Genomic DNA, 17,128 nt, shown 5'->3' on the forward strand with positions numbered 1-17,128 from the left:
TTTCCCCCTCTCTCTCTAAACTCTCACCTTTTCCTTCATTTTCTCTCTAAGAAGTCGGTTTCTCTCTCATCACGACAATATAAGAGGGAAAACCATGCACCCTGGACTTTCTCTCTCTAGGGGATCCCTTCACCTTCGGTGGATTTCAAAAAAAACAAAAATCCGCCATTTCCTCTCTCTCTAATCTCTCTATCTTTATTGTTGGAGTTATAAATTTTGACTACCAACCAGCCCATAAAAATTCCCAACATATCTTTGGCCCTTTCTCTCTCTACTATTTTGCCTTCTCCTTTCTCTCTCTACAATTTTGCCTTCTCTCAGGAATATCGGATCGCAGGCCCCAGCTGCTGAAGAAGAGAAGAAGAAGAAGCAAAGGCAAAGAGAAGAAGAGAGAGAGAGAGAAATCGAAACATGGTTTGTACAAGGCGCAGTGGATCTTTACCCAACAGTAGCAGCGCTAACAGCAATAACAATGGAAGCAACAGCAAACGCCCTTCGCCTGCTCCTGATAAACCCCCTTCTCCTAAACGACCAAAGGTAGAGAAAAAAAAAAATCCAGATTGAATGCCCCTGGGTTGATCCCACCTCTCTCTCTCGCTCCTCTGATTCTAGGGTTTATTCCCCTTTTTGGGTTTTTTTTTTCCATTGAATTTTGGTGGTGATTTTTGCAGCAAGAGGAAGAGAAGCATCTGGTTGTTGATGATTGCGTGAATTCGAGAGAATTAGCCTCTGCTTCTGCAGATCTTCGGGAATGCCCGCCTCCTGATCTTGCTACCCCTTCTCCAAGAGAAACCCTAGTGGATGATTGCTCGGAAATGGAGAAAGATCGGTGTGATGCCCCGGCCTCTGAAACCAGGTCTGAGAAGGCGGTTGCTGCTTCCACGCCTTGTGCTACAGCTGGTAACTGTTTTGCTCTCTAGATCTCTCTTATTCTGCCATCTTTTTTATGGGTTTTCTTTTTGGTTTAGAAACGTAAGGTTTCTCTCTAATTTATCTCTTTCTCTTTGAATTTTTTTTTCTTTTTGGTGTCTTAGTGGCTTCACCTATGGTGCTGGATAAACCAAAGAGTTCTTTGTCATGGGGAAGGTATGGGAAGCAGTCGGCAACTTGGCATGCGTCGAATGTGTGGGGAAAGCTTCTATCGCAGTACTCTCAGGTAATCCAAAATCTTTTGCTTATTTTCTAAATGGAAAGATTCCGATTTAAAGATTGCTGTGTTGTATGATTTGTGAATTTGAGTTTTCTTTTATTTCATTTGACAGATAATTTTTTTTTGTGATTTTGGGGTTTAGCACACCTTTGTTCTGTACTTAAAGCTGGTTGCCGATTGGGATTTTTATTATGCAAGAAGCCCAAACTGCTTTTTGATTTTTCTTTTTTAGAAAGTTTTCTTTTTTCTTTGTTGTCTGCAAAGGCGGAAATCCATCTTTTCCTCTAAACAAGTATATTTGCTTTCATTTATCTGTCCAAGAAAAAAAAAAGTTTCACTCTTGATATTGTTAGTCTTGGATGCCATGTGGGTGGTTTACTGTGATCTTTTGTATGCCATCTACCATTACCACAGTTTCAGAGCTCGTGGACATTGATATTAGAAAACCAATACAAGAAATCAAACGAAAAATAAAACTCACTCGAAATCTCATGAATGATGGCTTGCCATTCAGCTACTCATACTTCCTGTTGTAATAGATGTGCATCTCCTCCCTGATACATGCGTATTAACATGCAAAAGAAGCGTACTTAATTCTCATGCATAACTGTGTGGGTATGCTGTATGTGCAAACGCTAGGGGCAACTATTAGTCTATTACATGACATGATGTCTAGCATATATAGCTCCTATACATTACACAGCTTTTGGTTCAGGTTATGATGCCATATCTAGCACACACATGATGTGCATGTTGTAAACTATACAGTCTTTGGTTCATCTCCTGTCTGGGAAACAGGCAATGCATGGCCCTACTGTGTCTCGTATAGCGCAAATATCATGTCTATCCTAATTGTGTTAGGCAATCGGGAATACATGCCTAAATTATTTAGTTATCTTCAGCAATGCACGCTGACGATAGGTAGGCAGCCAACGTAAGACTTTGCTAAAATTTTGATGAATCCCTAATCTATTGGAGGATCAGGATTAGTGTAGCGGACCCCAAATAGTTGGGAAAATGCTCTAATGATGATGATGATGATCTTCAGCTATGCTTGTTCAATTATCCAACTATGGTGGCATCAAAATTCAATGAAAAAAATCATCTATGCTCTTTGTGATACCCCTTTTACCGCTCATTTCTATCTCCATCACACTTTTTTTCTCGATGCACCTTTAGGCAACCAAGTAATTCTGTGCCACACGATCTTTCTGGAACTACTCCTTCTTGAAACCTTTACAAGTCAAGCTGCATTTCTACCTTCCGAATGGAACCTTTTTCTTGTACTCCACGTCCTAAACCTCTCAAGTTTATATCTTATTTTTAGATGCTTAATTTGCACTTGGTTTCTGGCCTTCGAAGAGAATTTGGTGTGAAAGTGGGAAGAAGGGCAGTTTGGGGAGCTTGATGATAGAATAGTTCTTGCCTAGGAGTCACTATAGAATGAACCTACCCAGGCTTGTGTCTCTGCTTCTGAAGAGGAATCAGGCTTCCGAGGTGTCTTTCTTCTAGAACCCAATTAAGTGTCAAGCTATATGTGTTGATTACTTTCAATGTGCAGCCTTCTTTTTGTCATCATCATCTCTCTTTCTCTCACACACACTGTCTCTTTGTCTTCATCCTTTTTTATTTTAACACATTAACGTGCAGAAATGAAACCCTTGACGTCATGTTGTCTGCCACCTTGACCAACCATGCCAAGGGTACATTTCTCGCTTGCTCTCTCTCTCTCTCTCTCTAAACTGCAGATTAACATATGAGTTCATAGATATTGTGAAATGTATGCATTTGGAGTGCGTGGTAGACCATAGTGCTGTTATACTGACATTCTCAGGTCATGGGTTTTATGAAGTTATCTGTCCAAATATTTTCCGATGAATGCATCTTGGTTTCTATGGTGGCTACTACACTCTTTATTTTCTTCTTTAATTATCAGATTTTTTTTCATTCAATCTTTAATACATGTTTGTTGGGTTGGCAAACTGATTATGGTTTTGGTTTTCATGTTTGTGGAAAATGATGGACATGGTATCATCAAGAATCCGCATGTGCCTTTATGCAATGCCATTTTCACCATTGGCAGCAACAAAACTTGCAACTTGTGCCTGAAGGATTCATCTGTCAGTGGGATGCTATGTAGACTCAAGCAGTTTCCGGTATTCTTTCTGCCAGTTTTCCATTGGGTATCAAGTATATGTATCTGGATTCTTGTTTCTTTATTTAACATCAAAAGAAATTCAGGCATGTACTGATTTGTTTTTTTTGCTATTTTTCGCCATGGGTCAGCGTGATGGTAGCATAGTTGCTCTACTTGAGTGCGCAGGGAGCAAAGGGTTTGTCCAGGTTAATGGGAGGACAATCAAGAGAAACTCACATTGCATTCTTAAAGCAGGAGATGAGCTGATCTTTAGTGCTACTGGGAACCATGCTTATGTATCCTTTTCTATTGATAAAAAATTTAGTCCTTCTATGAACCGTCTGGCTATGTACCACAGTGTGGAACTTTAATTGATTGGCACCCAGTAAAACCACATGCTTGTATTGCCTACTTGCAATGCAGCTTTCTCTCTCTCTCTCTCTCTCTATATATATATATATATATCTGTTTTCCCTCAATCTGTGTGTGCGTGCGTGGGTGGGTATGCGGTTTTCCAGATATAGAATAAGATGCTGGGCTTTGTTGTGCACTACAAATTACTCTGGCTTTCTTTTTGCTGGGCATCCTTAATTTTTCTTGCAGATATTCCAGCAAGTCACCAACGAAAATGTCTCCCCGTCATTGCCTTCTACAGTTGGCATAATGGAAGGACCCAGTCCGGTTAAAGGTTTACACTTTGAAGCAAGGTCAGGGGATCCTTCAGCTGTAGCGGGTGCATCGATATTGGCTTCTCTATCAAGTTTGAGACAAGATTTGTCTGTTACATCCCCCCCTGCACAAAATGCTGATGAAACACCTCAGCAAGGAGCCGGGAGGCCTCCAATAGCTCCTCCTTGTGAAGCCCCCAGTGCTTGTATCGGAGATATAGATGTCGAGAGCCAGGAAAGGAAGAAAGTACCGGATGCTGATGTTTCTTCTTTAGGGGAGAAAGCTGCTGTTATGCTCTCTGCCGACATTGGGGTGACCAATGAAAACCTTCAGCTTGATAACATGAGCCCAGATACTCCTCTCGATCATGAAACATTGAAATTGACTGGGGATCCTGAAGCCTTAAAGCTTATACGGATTATTCAAGGGTCGACTGGTTGTGACTTGGATAAGAACAGTAGCATCGTGAAACAACTGCTTGAAGAGAAAAGAGAACAGGACAAAGATTCTGATGCGGCTACAATTTCAAGTATGGCGGCCAAATGCCAAGCATTCAAGGAGGAACTGCATGCTGGTGTTCTAGATGGGACAGAAATTCAAGTTTCTTTTGAGGACTTCCCTTACTACTTGAGGTATAGCGCCTACTCTCAGTTGATCTAGTTTGATATTTTCAATTGGATCATGTTAAGTTTGGGATTGTGTATGGTGTATCATGTAACCTCTACCACATGGTGACCTATAAGTCACATCAACTGTCCATTATCAGCAAGTGATGATTGAGATTAGTACTCCTATGCCAAGGACATTGTGCAGAGGAATGGATCACATCAACTGTCTGTTGTTGTCAATGGACGGTTGGTGATGTGTGGTTAACTGCTTGTAACTTGGAATGCGTAATAATAAGTTTCCCTATAAGCTTTCACATGTGGAAAGGATACTATAGTCTATCTGACTCTGCAAACAAATAGTCCAATGTAATTGTCATCATCCAATGAAAAGTTGGCCACCTTTCAAATGCAGAGATGATGGTCAGTGATGGAGGGGGTGGGGAATGGGACCAGCCATTCTGGTATATGTCTTACTCATTTTCTCCATCACCATGCATCACTTGATTAAATGGTGATGATCCTAGTGGAAGTCTATGGTATTACTGTATATTTTCCTTTCATGATAATACAATGAAATACACCTTGCTTAGTGCATTCAATTATTGCAAGGAAGAATATCCTTTTTTTAAAATGAAGAAGTAAGAGCTCATGAAAATTGAAGATATTCCGAGTAGAGATGGCAAAACGTTAATACAGGATAAAAGTCAATTTGATGGATGTGCTATGTATGTGTGCAGTCAAACTCCATTCCATCTCATCCCGTGCAGTTCAAAAACTTGAAAATTGAACAAACAATATGTGATCACGAAATAGTAAACTTGTGCCCTCTGTTAGCAGCCTGGATGGTGGGATGCACCTAGCTTTCTTGCCTTGGCTGAATTCAAGTCTATAATGGATTTTTTCATTTCAAAAAGAAATAAATTTTTCTGTCTTTGTAATTTTACACTGTGCTAAGGGACTTACCAATATTCAAAGCATTTACAAGTGTCTTCCTTAAAGTGCCAAAACCTGGCAGAAGGCAGAAATGGGACCCAAGTTTGTATCATCTCTGTGAGACCATCACCTAGGCAGCCTGGGATGAGCTTCTCCCTTTCATGCCTATATTCATTGACACAAAGTTCACAGGGTTACTTAACAAAAGAACGTTATAGATGTGTAGTAGATAATGAGCCCTACTCGCTTAGTTGCGAAGTGATTGTATTTTTTTGCATGGTGGTAATGGATCTCCATTCTGCCTCGTTTGTGGGAGTGGCTCTACCAACCCCACTTTTTCCCTCGTGCTATGTCCCTGCAAAACAAGAGCTCTCTCTCCCTCCCTCCCTCTCTCTCTCTCTCTCTCTCTCTCTCTCTCAAGATCCAGCATCAAACCTCCTTCCCACTGTTCTGTTTGCTGTAAAACTCATCTGACAAAAGAACTAGTCATGTACCCGAAAAAAGAGCTAGTCATGTTGAATTGTTGCTTATGTTGAGCAACGAAGAAAATTGGTAAGGAGAAGGAAGTTCGGATGGATTTTTTAATGGAAGTGAGATTGTGGTTCCCACTTAGGTCTAGTATGGTTAGTGTTTGCTAAGTGGATCGATTTAGGTGTTTCTGGACCCTTTCTTTGAATCACATAGGCTAACTGCACTTGGTTTTGCACAGATACAAACAATTAATAGACAAAAAACACCAATGTGCCACTATCCTTCAATGTAAACATCCTTCTTGCCCTAATGCTAACATGGCAGTCCCTAACAAACGCATGTTCACCATACAAATGACAAAGATCTTCCATAGGAAAAGGTTGTTCTGTTGCTGAATTTTTTTTCAATTGATCATGTTGACCTCGAAATATGTACATAAAAAAAAAGGATTCCAAGTCTTAAAAATAGTGCATCTCTACATTATCTCGGCCATCCATTTTCAAGATTGTCAAGTGTTTATAAATCTGCTTGACCCAAACCATTTTTGGAGTTTAGATTTCATAACTAGGGGAGGAAATATATTTTCAAGCCATTGTAACAGTTCTAGAATCGGAACTGCATTTTCTGACAAGGTTTGGAGTTGTGCCTTACTTTGGTTGTTTAAGGCAGACACCTTAGATAAACTGCACCCATATATAACACACACGCACACATATATAAATTTTTAATCACATATGGTAAAGGATGGAATATTGAATGTGGAGTGAAGTTTGATCTTTTTATAGTTTCCTTCAAATTTCACAATATAGTTTTCATGGAACAATTTACTGGCATGTGTATGTTATTGGCTTTGGCTTGGGCATGAAAATTTTCTCCTATGCTACACGAGAAATTCAATCTATTCAAACCTTCTTAGAGATATAATGCAATAGCTTTTGAAGTTTTACCATTTCCATTGAACTTAATGGACTTATTCATGCTCCTGTTTTACAATGCTGCATTTCTAAATCTTCTCTTTTTGGTTTATATATAATTGATTGTGGTTCAGATTCCTACTTGACCTCTGTGATAAATGGCTAAAGTTGTTACAGCCCTTGCATTTCTAGTGTTTGAATTTGGATTTTGGTTATGTTGTTCTATTATTTTGACAAGTATAATTTTTGTGCTCTTAATGCAGTGAGAACACAAAAAATGTGTTGATTGCTTCAGTTTATATACATCTGAAGCGGAAGGAATTTTCAAAATATACTTCAGATCTTCCAACTGTAAGCCCAAGAATTTTGCTGTCTGGCCCTTCAGGTTAGTAGTTACACTTGGTGTTAAACTCCTGAGTCACATGCTTAATACTTTTTGGTGCTTAGATTTGACTTTATATTTGGAAACATTCTTGTAGGCTCTGAAATATATCAGGAAATGTTGTCAAAGGCACTCGCTAAGCACTTTGGAGCTAAGTTGCTTGTCTTTGATACCAACTCATTGGTGGGTGTGGGATTTAAAGATCAAGCTTTATGTCTTCTTAAGATTTTCATTCTGTAAACATGGAAAATGCCTGGTATAAATGTTCACTCTATAATTGAAATCTATAATCAAAATCTTGTAGGGTTTATGTACAAAGGATATGGAGCCTAGCAAAGAAGGATTAAAAGCTGAAAAGTCATGTGTTTGTATCAAGCAGCGATCTGGACATGCTGATGCAGCTAAGACTGTGCCTTCGGGACCTGAATCTGATCTAGCGGGCTCTGTAAATGCACTTTCTTCTTTTGGTCTGCCAAAGCATGACTCAACCATGGTTTCCTCTTTTTCTGCTTCATCATCTAAGAATTATATATTTAAAAAAGGTAATCATACAAGAACTCCCGAAAGAGTTTTACACAAGGGCTATTCGTTAGGCTCCTCATTTATCTTCTCTTTTTATGGCTATTTAATAGCTTTGAAGTTCTTGAGATTTAACTGGTTCCAATTGGGCCAGGTGATAGAGTGAGATTTGTGGGTGTGGCACCAGGTTCAGGGTATTCATCTCTGCAGAATCCTTCGAGGTACTATATAAGACTTTAAAGTGAGAATTTTTTAATTGTGTTGATGTTCTTTTCTCTTTTTCGGAAAGAATTTCAATTTGTTTGTTCGTTTTGCTGAAGATATCTCTACTTGCCCACAATTTAGTTGTTCAATTTATAGTGTTACTGGCGCTAGAGTTGTCAGGATTAAAATCTGTGGATCTGAACTTGTGTGATTAATACATTTAAGTTTGATATTTTTTGGGATGAAGCCAACTAAGGCTTGAGAGAGTTGCCACGGGTTGTACAAGTTCATAAAGTTCATGCTCTCCCAACTTGATGTTTGGGTCTTTATAATGTACTTGTAAATTCTGTTTATCATTCAAAAAGGTATAAAAACAAAGCACAAGATTCTGGCCACGGTTGGCTGCAGTTCGGATGTTTTTTTTTGGGTTAGTCGAAAAAAGGAAATGGTGGGGGGGGGGAGGGGGGGGGAAGCACTTTCTGTCATGGAACATGTGGGAAGGGAGTTAAGGGGTCAAAAGATTAATTCAGAGCCAACACAAATGTGTGGTTTTTTTGTGGTTGCACTATGGTGGATTCTGTCACTCTTAGTCTACCTTTTATATATCGGAACTTGTCATTTGGTTGGGTGGCTGAGAGTAAGATAGGAAGGTAATGTTTGAACTTGAAGTGTAGAGATACTTGTGGTTGTTTGTGGTGGTCAATATGATTGAGTGGAATCTATGTTTACAGCTAGAAATATTGGAGGTGATTGTGAAAGGCTTGTGGTTAGTATGGAAATAACTTAAAGGAGGTGATGTGTTGGACTGTGGATTCTGGGAACTTCTAAAGGAAGGTATGAACTGAAGCCATGCATGTATCGACCACAGCAAATGAGACAAGTCAGCTAAGCGTTTGCAAAATCTATGAAGGCAAGCCTTGATTACCTGATGTCATAACACAGAATCTCATTCCTGTTCTCTTATCAACACAAATCCATATACTAACTGAGTAGACCTATTCGGATTGGCAGAATAAGGCCGAGAGAGTATTGTGTATTGTTTATTCTCCTTTTTAGTCATGGAGAAACGACTAGGGGTTGTTTGTAATAATCTAGAGCTGGGCCAACAGTTGGTATCTCTTGTAGGCATGGTAATGGCCCTGCCCTGATGATTGATAGGTGGCATGGGCCTAGGCCTGCGTTTTCTTTTGGGCATTTTAAAATATATTTAAAATTTTAAAGAGTGGGTTGCAATGGATTCGAACTTGAGTAGTGATGATTGATAGGTGGCATGTGCCCAGGCCTGGGTTGTCTTTGGAGCATTTTAATTTAAATTTTTAAAGAGTGGGTTGCAAGATATTTTATCCTATCTTATCTCTCTACTCCTAAGTACTAAACTCTTTCTCTATCTACTCAAAGACAAATATCATGTAATGGGCCAGCCCATTGCTAGCTCTATTTGTGGCTTAGTGGGTATGAGAAACTAAGCTGAGTAGGATTGGCTTTGTGTGTGTGGGGGGGGGGGGGAGAGAATTTTTTTTTTGACGGAGAGAGAGAGAGAGAGAGAGAGAGAGAATTCTGGCTAGGAGAGAGATTGGATTTTTGTGTACGAGAGAAAAATTGGATTTTATATGCAAGGGAGGGGAGGGATTGAGTTTTATATGTTTAATTTTTTTGATAGTTTAAATAATAAATATATTCACAGAACATTATATTATTATGTAAGAAATATATGCATTGAGACAATTTATCTTTAGTACAAGGATTAATCTTGACAATTGGATGTGAAGTTGGATGTCTACATTTATTCCATTGAGCAAGCTCAAAGTTCAAAAGAAATTTTATCAGATTTCACATCAGATGGTTGTAAGTAAGTAACCTCCTTATACCACAGATAAATGATCTCGTTGTATACGATCCCTATTATATATTTTAGAAGTGAAACATTATACAATTAGTTTTTTTAATTATTATTTTTATTTTTTGTTTTGTTTTGTGGGGGGAGGGCTTTAAGTGTTTATTTGCAGTAATGCTGGTCATTATTCGAATTTGAATCCCATTCTAACTGCTTTTTATAATTTTTTAATGTAAAATTTTTTGGATTGGACCTAACCATGGACCTTAGGCACAGGCAGTCCTCACAATTGGGCATGGTTTTCAGGCCTGGGCTGGCAAGCAGGGCAGATTTAGGGGCTGGCCAGGTTTATTTGGTCCATGCCAGGCCTCATCTCTTTTGGGAGCCAGCAGTTGGAAGAATAGAAAGGCCAAAATGAGTATTGAACTAGGAAGTCGAAGCTGGGAAGTCTGATCATGAGGAGATAGTTGACTCATTGTTGCTGGGCTCAAATTATCTTTGATAAGGTGATGGTTGTGGCCAAGAAGGATGAGAACATCGGAATGATAGCTTAGTTGACCTGTCAAAAGCGTAGTTGCTTGAAGGCTATCTTATTGTTGTTTGTGATTGCAAGGTATATATCAATGTAGTGTGGTGTATGACCAAGGGCCTTGGCTCTTACACAAGTTTCGCACATGAGGCAAGCATAGAGAGAAAACTCGCAGGTTGGATTAGAAGTTCTAATTAGGTTAAGATTTAGGAGTTTAAGGATTAGGTCTCCTACAAAGTTTATAGCAACTTGGTTATCAAGGTCTCCTAGTTCTAATAGGAGTAAAGAATTTAAGGTGTAACTATGGTAGGATTGAGGTAAAATGATGGGAAGACTAAATATTACTAGGGGAAACAATTGGGGTCAGGTTTAGAAGGTGTTAAGAAGGTTGAAATTACTCAAAACTTGCAGGTCCAGCAAGGATAATTGATGATTTGAAGGGAATGAGGCAAGATTACACTAATTTATGGTTGGTGGGTGATGTGTGTGGGAAGGAGGTGGGCCATGTTATTAGGGTTAGGCAAATCATTGATTTGATGGGGTAGAAATAGGTTGGCGGATTTGGTCGGATGGAGATGTTTCACAAAATAGAGGAAAGAAGGGACCCAAGCTAACGTGGGAAGGACCTCCAATACACAAGCTAGGTTTTTGAGAATCTCTCCACCAAATAAAGAAGATGCTTTAACCTTTGGCAAGACTCTTCCAAATCTAGGCTGGTGTTGTAGAATCACTCTCTATACCAAAGGAGCTGAGGAATCTCTCTTCTAAAGGTAGTCTCTCACCACAATTGAGAGCCCAATTTGTTACTCAACGTAAAATTATGATGTGGCCATAGGCTTACGTAGGAATTTATACAAGGGTGGCAATGGACCGGACTCGGGACCCGAGGGGTAGACTAGATTTGGTTCTAGGTATGGGTCTAAAAATTGGACCCAGCTGGTCGGGTCCTAGTCTCAATCTTGGACCTGAACACTATTCGGGTTTGGGTCTGGGTCCTGCTATATTGTTTCAGGTCCCAATTCATGAAATATATTTAGTATAATTAAATGCATAAATATTTTAATTTTTGGATTGGATCTGATAGGGTTTGGGTCCCACCAGTGTTCCCAAACCTTGGGTGGGACCTAGGTTGAAGAAGAGGGGCAAGGGATAGGGGAATATGAGTATACACCATAAAATATTAAAAGTCCCATAATCCAAAAAGTTTCAAACCATTGTGTATTCGTAATATATAGACAACTAGCACAAACCAAAATAAAATAAAGTAATAATCGGTGAGTTAGTAATACAAACACAATCTATAATCCTCCATAGACCATACGCCATGCTCCATAATTCATATTTCCATACAATGATACAACCATACATGAATACACATAAGAGTAGATTGTAAAAACTAGAAAAAGAAAATATACAGTCTAAGACTCAACACTAAGAGTCAAGTGTCTTCAGTCATGATAAAAAAAAGTAGGGTAAGCCTCATCATATGCATTGGATTCGAGATCACATCATCAAAGTCATCTCTCTCTTTAACACAATACTCGTCCTGCTGTGTTTCTAGCCCCCTCTTACTCTATGCAGATGAGGCCCTAGGAGTCTTGGCTGCTTTACCTGGTGCATCTTCACCCTTTTCTTGCTTTTTGTATTTCACTAAACTCAAATATTACCTAATCTCCTCCTTGGTTACCTTAGGAACATTTTTACACAGGGCAACATCCCCCTTAATACTGACAAGGTGTTTCTTTAGCTGATAAATACCCCCATTAGTATCATTTCGACAATAATTACACCTTATGTAATTTTTGTCATACATATTTGGGTTATGACCATACTTCCAACCCGAATCTCCACTTCTAGAAGAACCTGAAGAAGATATTTCTATATAACAAGGCTCATTTTCTGGTTTTACTAAATTCAAATATTGTTTAATCTTATCCCTAATAGCTTTAGGAACTTTTTTACAAGAAGCAGCATTCCCTTTAATAGAGGCTAGGTGTTTCTTGAATCAATTAATACCCCCATTGGTATCTATTTCACAAAAATTACACCTTATACATTTTTTATCATTTGGTTTTGGGTTATAGTGATAGTTCCAAACCCGGATCACTACTTCTAAAATAGACTTATCAAATGGCACAGATTTTGTTCTTGTTTGTGTTTTACCGAACTTATATATTGCTTAAATCTCTTCTCTGATAGCTTTAGAAACATCTTTACAAGGGGAAACATTCCCCCTAATACTGCCAAGGTGTTTTTTGAACTGGTTTAGACCCCCATTAGTATTGTTTTTGCAATAATTACATCTCATATGATTTTTCTCATTTGTATTCAGGCTATAAACCATACTTCCAACCCTGATCACCACTTTCAGAACAACCCGAAGAAGACATTGAAATAAGATATAATTTCTTAGATATGAAGATTTTTAATTAACCTTTTTGCTCGATATTCAATCTTCAATCTTTGAGATGTTTCTCAATCTCAAATACTTCCCAAAAACCCTCTAATAATCTTCAAAATTCATCAAAATCAAATCCAAACCAAAAAGCCGATGTTTGGATCGATTTTTCAAAACTCCGAAATACCCGATCGATCTCTTAAAAATGTAAAGAAGTAATTGTTTTTAAATTTTCTTTCCACTCTAAAGGTAAATAAAGGGGTTTAGGTCACACAATAACCTAACCCCCCTTTTCCCATAATTTAAGGATAAAAAAGATTAAAAATGCCCCTCAACAAGGGGGCAATAAAAGCCAATACCTAATTGAGATTAACACACAAAACATGGGAAAAAAAGAACAATGGTACTTATATTTGAGTCTCCTTGAACCTGTTATGATATTTAAGGTAGTCGAGGCCCTTTTTGCTAGGATATCTGGTGGATATTGAGAGAGGCTTGGGGTGCATGAGAGGGATAAGCTTTTCTTTTTTGGCTGGGTTGAGAGAGAGAGAGAGAGAGAGAGAGAGAGAGAGAGAGAGAGGCCTTCAAGGGCATGGGTTTAGATTTGATCGTCTTGGAAAAGTCAATTGCATGCCTCATGAATTTTATTGACCAATGGAAAAGAGAAAAACATGCTTTAAATGTAAATCAAATTTGAGGATAGATAATCTCATAACACACACACACACACACACACACACACACACCCGTCTTATGTAATACATGCAAGCTCAAGCCAAGTGTGGCTCAACTTGAGCTTAGCTCATCTGGATCGGTTCTGCTTGTCAGTCTAGCAATGGTGTTCAAGCTCGATTCACTACAATCTGAGCACCGAGCTTGATTGTGAGCTAGCTTGGATTGTTGCCAGGCTTAAGAACTAATCATGTGATGGTAATGAATAGGCTTCACCATTTCAATGGTAATCATGTGATGGTGCATGAATATGTTGGATGCGAATCTTGGCAACTTCTTTGGAAGTCGAGTTTGACCTTTCTCTTTGGGCCTTTTTGGGAGTCCAAATTCTCACTGGAAGGCCATTGATCTTTGGCAATTGTTGGCATGAAGAAAGGAGTCTCCATATTGGTTAATATAGAATGCATCTGGGGATGTCTGGTGAAACATAATTTTAAGGACAATGAGCTGGGTCTGCTCTTAAGGCCAGTGAGAGTGATTAATCCTGTGAATTTGGACTGTCAAACAGTTGTAAAGGAATGGACTAATGGAAAAAGGCCCTTCGCAAAAAGAAAGGGTTTTTTTTTTTTTTGGTTGGGGGAAGGGAGGGGGGGGGGGAGAACTGTAGAGGCAGAGTTGGACTATAAGGGACTTTGAAGGATATTTGAGGAGAGCTGGACCAGGTTGCACTTGGCAATAGACACAAGGTTATAGTTTGATAAAGGACCTGAGTTAGAACACTTTTCTGGTTGGCTTTGACCAGATGCTTATTTTGGTAATTTGTGGCAGCAGTATCCATGGTCTCTTGTGCGGTCTAGGCTCTGATGATTATCATAATTGAGGCATCATGGTCTATTGGGTAAGGACTTGCTTAACTCTCAGAATCTTTCCTCAAGGGTGGTGCTGTATCATTGGAATCTTCCCTCTCCAAATTCATGAAGTAATTGGGAAATGTACTTTCTTTGAATGATTTTGCTCCCTAGAGCTCATCATAATGGAGATGTTTACATACCTAGGTCTGTGATAAGGTAGCTGAAGGTGGGCATATGTATATTTCTTCGGAGCATTGTATTTGGAGACTGTTCCTGGTGCTTTAGTTCTCAACTTGAGGTGTTACATTATTTTGGGTCTCATTTTCTTGGACTAATGGTTGTATCTAAAACTTGGAGTTTATGATTTTCTCATCCGTACCATATCATATAATTTTGAGACTCCGGTTTTTTTAATTTTTTCATCCAAAATGTGGTTCCATTTATGAATTTGATTTCTTTTTCTATATTTCTTTGTAGGGGTCCGTCATACGGTTTTCGGGGTAAAGTTATCTTGGATTTTGAAGAGAATATTCAGTCCAAAATTGGTGTTCGGTTCGATAAGCCTATACCGGAGGGTATTGACCTTGGGGGCCTGTGTGAAGAAGATCATGGGTTCTTTTGCAATGGTGATGTTCCAGTTCTAGATAGCATCTTTTTTGTAGTTGATGGACTTCCTTTTCCCATTTTTCTTCCTCAAATCCTGTTACTTAATAGATACTTCTGTTTTCTATTTTGTAGCTAGTGATCTTCGTTTAGAAGGTCCTGGTGGGGAGGATCTAGATAAGCTAGTCATCAACGCCTTATTTGAGGTTGTTATTTTGCACTTGTTTGAATTGAGAACCACAACTTTGTATTCTCTTGATCATTTTGGTATATTAATGCAGTCTAATGGTGTATCTGTTTCCTAGGTTGTTTCAACTGAAAGTAAGACTGCCCCTTTGATATTATTTATGAAAGATGTTGAGAAGTCTATTATAGGCAATACAGATTCCTATCCAACCTTCAAAAACAAGCTCGAAAAATTGCCTGACGGTGTTATTGTGATTGGCTCGCACACTCAGATTGACAACCGCAAGGAAAAGGTAACCCTTTTTTTTTGGTGCTTGCCTTCATTTGATTCTTAATCATTATTAGATGTAGATTGCAATCATATTGCTGGTTATAGTTTTAATTGATCTTTCTTTTTCATTTCATCTCTAATTGAGAAGGGTTGGTAATCTATGCAGTCTCATCCTGGAGGTCTACTTTTCACCAAATTTGGGAGCAACCAGACAGCTCTGCTTGACTTTGCGTTTCCGGTAAAAAATATCAGTCTTGTTCTTTGGTTGTCTTTTTTTTTTTATTTTTTTTTCTTTTTTGTGTTCAGAATTTTGGAGGGCTTGTCTTTTGGATTAAACATCATCTTGTCATTGCTTTGTTATGTAGTATAACTGTTTTCCTGATAATGTTTTGAGTTTTTCCCCCCCTTGTTTGGAATGCATAAGTACTTTTAAGCAATTTTGAATGAACTAGCCGTAAACAAGAGTAAATTTGCTTTGAAGGTTATGTCATTTCAACACTTCATTACCTAAGGAAGTTTCTGTGGCTATTCTCTGCTAGTCCCTATTTAGTGACTATTGCACATTTCTATAAACAACTAACGCTGCATATTGGATGCCTGATTTGTTATTGTTTATCCACGGCAACCGTTTTAGAAATACAAATGGGATCTATAAGTGGTTTGCCGGCTGTGGGAGCTTATAAACATCAGAAGAAATACAAATAATTGCCTTTACCACTGGCATAAATCTTGTAGGTGCTTAAGAATCTTGGAATCTTAAAACAGTGGCTGAACCGGTTAAACTTTTTCTAAAGGAAAATTGTTTCATGAGGGCTGGACCACATTTCTACATATGCGGTCCGGAAAGTGTAAAGCATCCATGTTAATGATGGATGCAAGTAGGTGTTCCATCTAAAAACAATGGAAACTAACGGCCCAAATGTTTTCTTACTAGAGTTATTATTTTTAGTTTTTAAAATTTATTTATTTATTTTTTTGGCGGGAGCAACTATGAAAAGTTCTCAAAAAAGAAAAAAATTTATTTTTTCATTTTCATGATCTCCATAGAGATTACATGTCCTTAAAAATTAAGTCTTAAAATTCTTCACAAAACTAGATTTATTAAGAAGCCCACATTTCTACATATGCGGGCTTGGTCGCATAGAAACCGGGTCCTTTTCTAAATGACTATGTATGTCCAATCTGGTTTATTAAGCACCATAAATGGTTTTCATGGACCATGACAAAATAATTATTTAAAAGTTGATCAAATCAGGCACTCCTTTGAAGTTCTAGGTTTGTGTAAACATGCACTACCAATGGGGGTGTTCTTGGCACTGTTTTGATATTCCTCTAGTCCTACAAACAGGAAAAACTTATCCTAGGTGTTCCATATGTCTATATTTTGATTTCTTTTCTATTATGAAGTGTGATTAGGTGAATGGAACATCCCCCAGTTTACCTGCCAAAAAGAAAAAACTAGGGAGCTTGGTAATTACAGGCATGACATAAGTTGCTTCCGACACCTGCAGGATAATTTCGGAAGGCTGCATGAGAGAGGCAAAGAAATACCCAAGTCAATGAAGCTGTTGTCTAAGCTGTTCCCTAATAGGGTTACCATCCAGCTGCCACAGGTGCTAACATGCAGGAAATGGTTTTAGAATATGACATTTTACCATCTTAATAGAATATCTAACAGGATGGCTCAAAATGTTTTGCAGGAAGAAACTCTTCTTGTTGATTGGAAACACCAATTAGATCGAGATGTTGAAACCCTGAAAGCGAAGGGAAATCTTGTTCACATGCGTACAGTAAGTA

General features: G+C 38.5%; 1 protein-coding gene across 3 annotated transcripts in view; it reads left to right on the top strand.

The window, feature by feature from the left end:
• Positions 1 to 246: 246 nt before the first annotated feature.
• LOC18438171 (uncharacterized) overlaps positions 247 to 17,128 on the top strand; it is a 31,080-nt gene continuing 14,198 nt past the window's right edge. For all 3 annotated transcript variants that reach the window (XM_011626633.3, XM_006848360.4, XM_011626632.3), the window contains exons 1-16: positions 247 to 537; positions 672 to 900; positions 1,035 to 1,156; positions 3,190 to 3,306; positions 3,437 to 3,583; positions 3,891 to 4,588; positions 7,146 to 7,267; positions 7,362 to 7,447; positions 7,569 to 7,806; positions 7,938 to 8,004; positions 14,749 to 14,897; positions 15,010 to 15,080; positions 15,180 to 15,353; positions 15,498 to 15,569; positions 16,843 to 16,944; positions 17,032 to 17,121. In XM_011626633.3, coding sequence (XP_011624935.1) covers positions 412 to 537; positions 672 to 900; positions 1,035 to 1,156; positions 3,190 to 3,306; positions 3,437 to 3,583; positions 3,891 to 4,588; positions 7,146 to 7,267; positions 7,362 to 7,447; positions 7,569 to 7,806; positions 7,938 to 8,004; positions 14,749 to 14,897; positions 15,010 to 15,080; positions 15,180 to 15,353; positions 15,498 to 15,569; positions 16,843 to 16,944; positions 17,032 to 17,121 — 2,610 coding nt within the window. In that variant the 5' untranslated portion in view covers positions 247 to 411. The remainder of the gene's footprint in view (positions 538 to 671; positions 901 to 1,034; positions 1,157 to 3,189; positions 3,307 to 3,436; positions 3,584 to 3,890; positions 4,589 to 7,145; positions 7,268 to 7,361; positions 7,448 to 7,568; positions 7,807 to 7,937; positions 8,005 to 14,748; positions 14,898 to 15,009; positions 15,081 to 15,179; positions 15,354 to 15,497; positions 15,570 to 16,842; positions 16,945 to 17,031; positions 17,122 to 17,128) is intronic.

Source organism: Amborella trichopoda, chromosome 6, assembly GCF_054954075.1.
Source record: "Amborella trichopoda isolate Santa Cruz 75 chromosome 6, AtrichopodaSantaCruz75HAP2 v2.0, whole genome shotgun sequence".
In the NCBI taxonomy this organism is placed as follows: domain Eukaryota; kingdom Viridiplantae; phylum Streptophyta; class Magnoliopsida; order Amborellales; family Amborellaceae; genus Amborella; species Amborella trichopoda.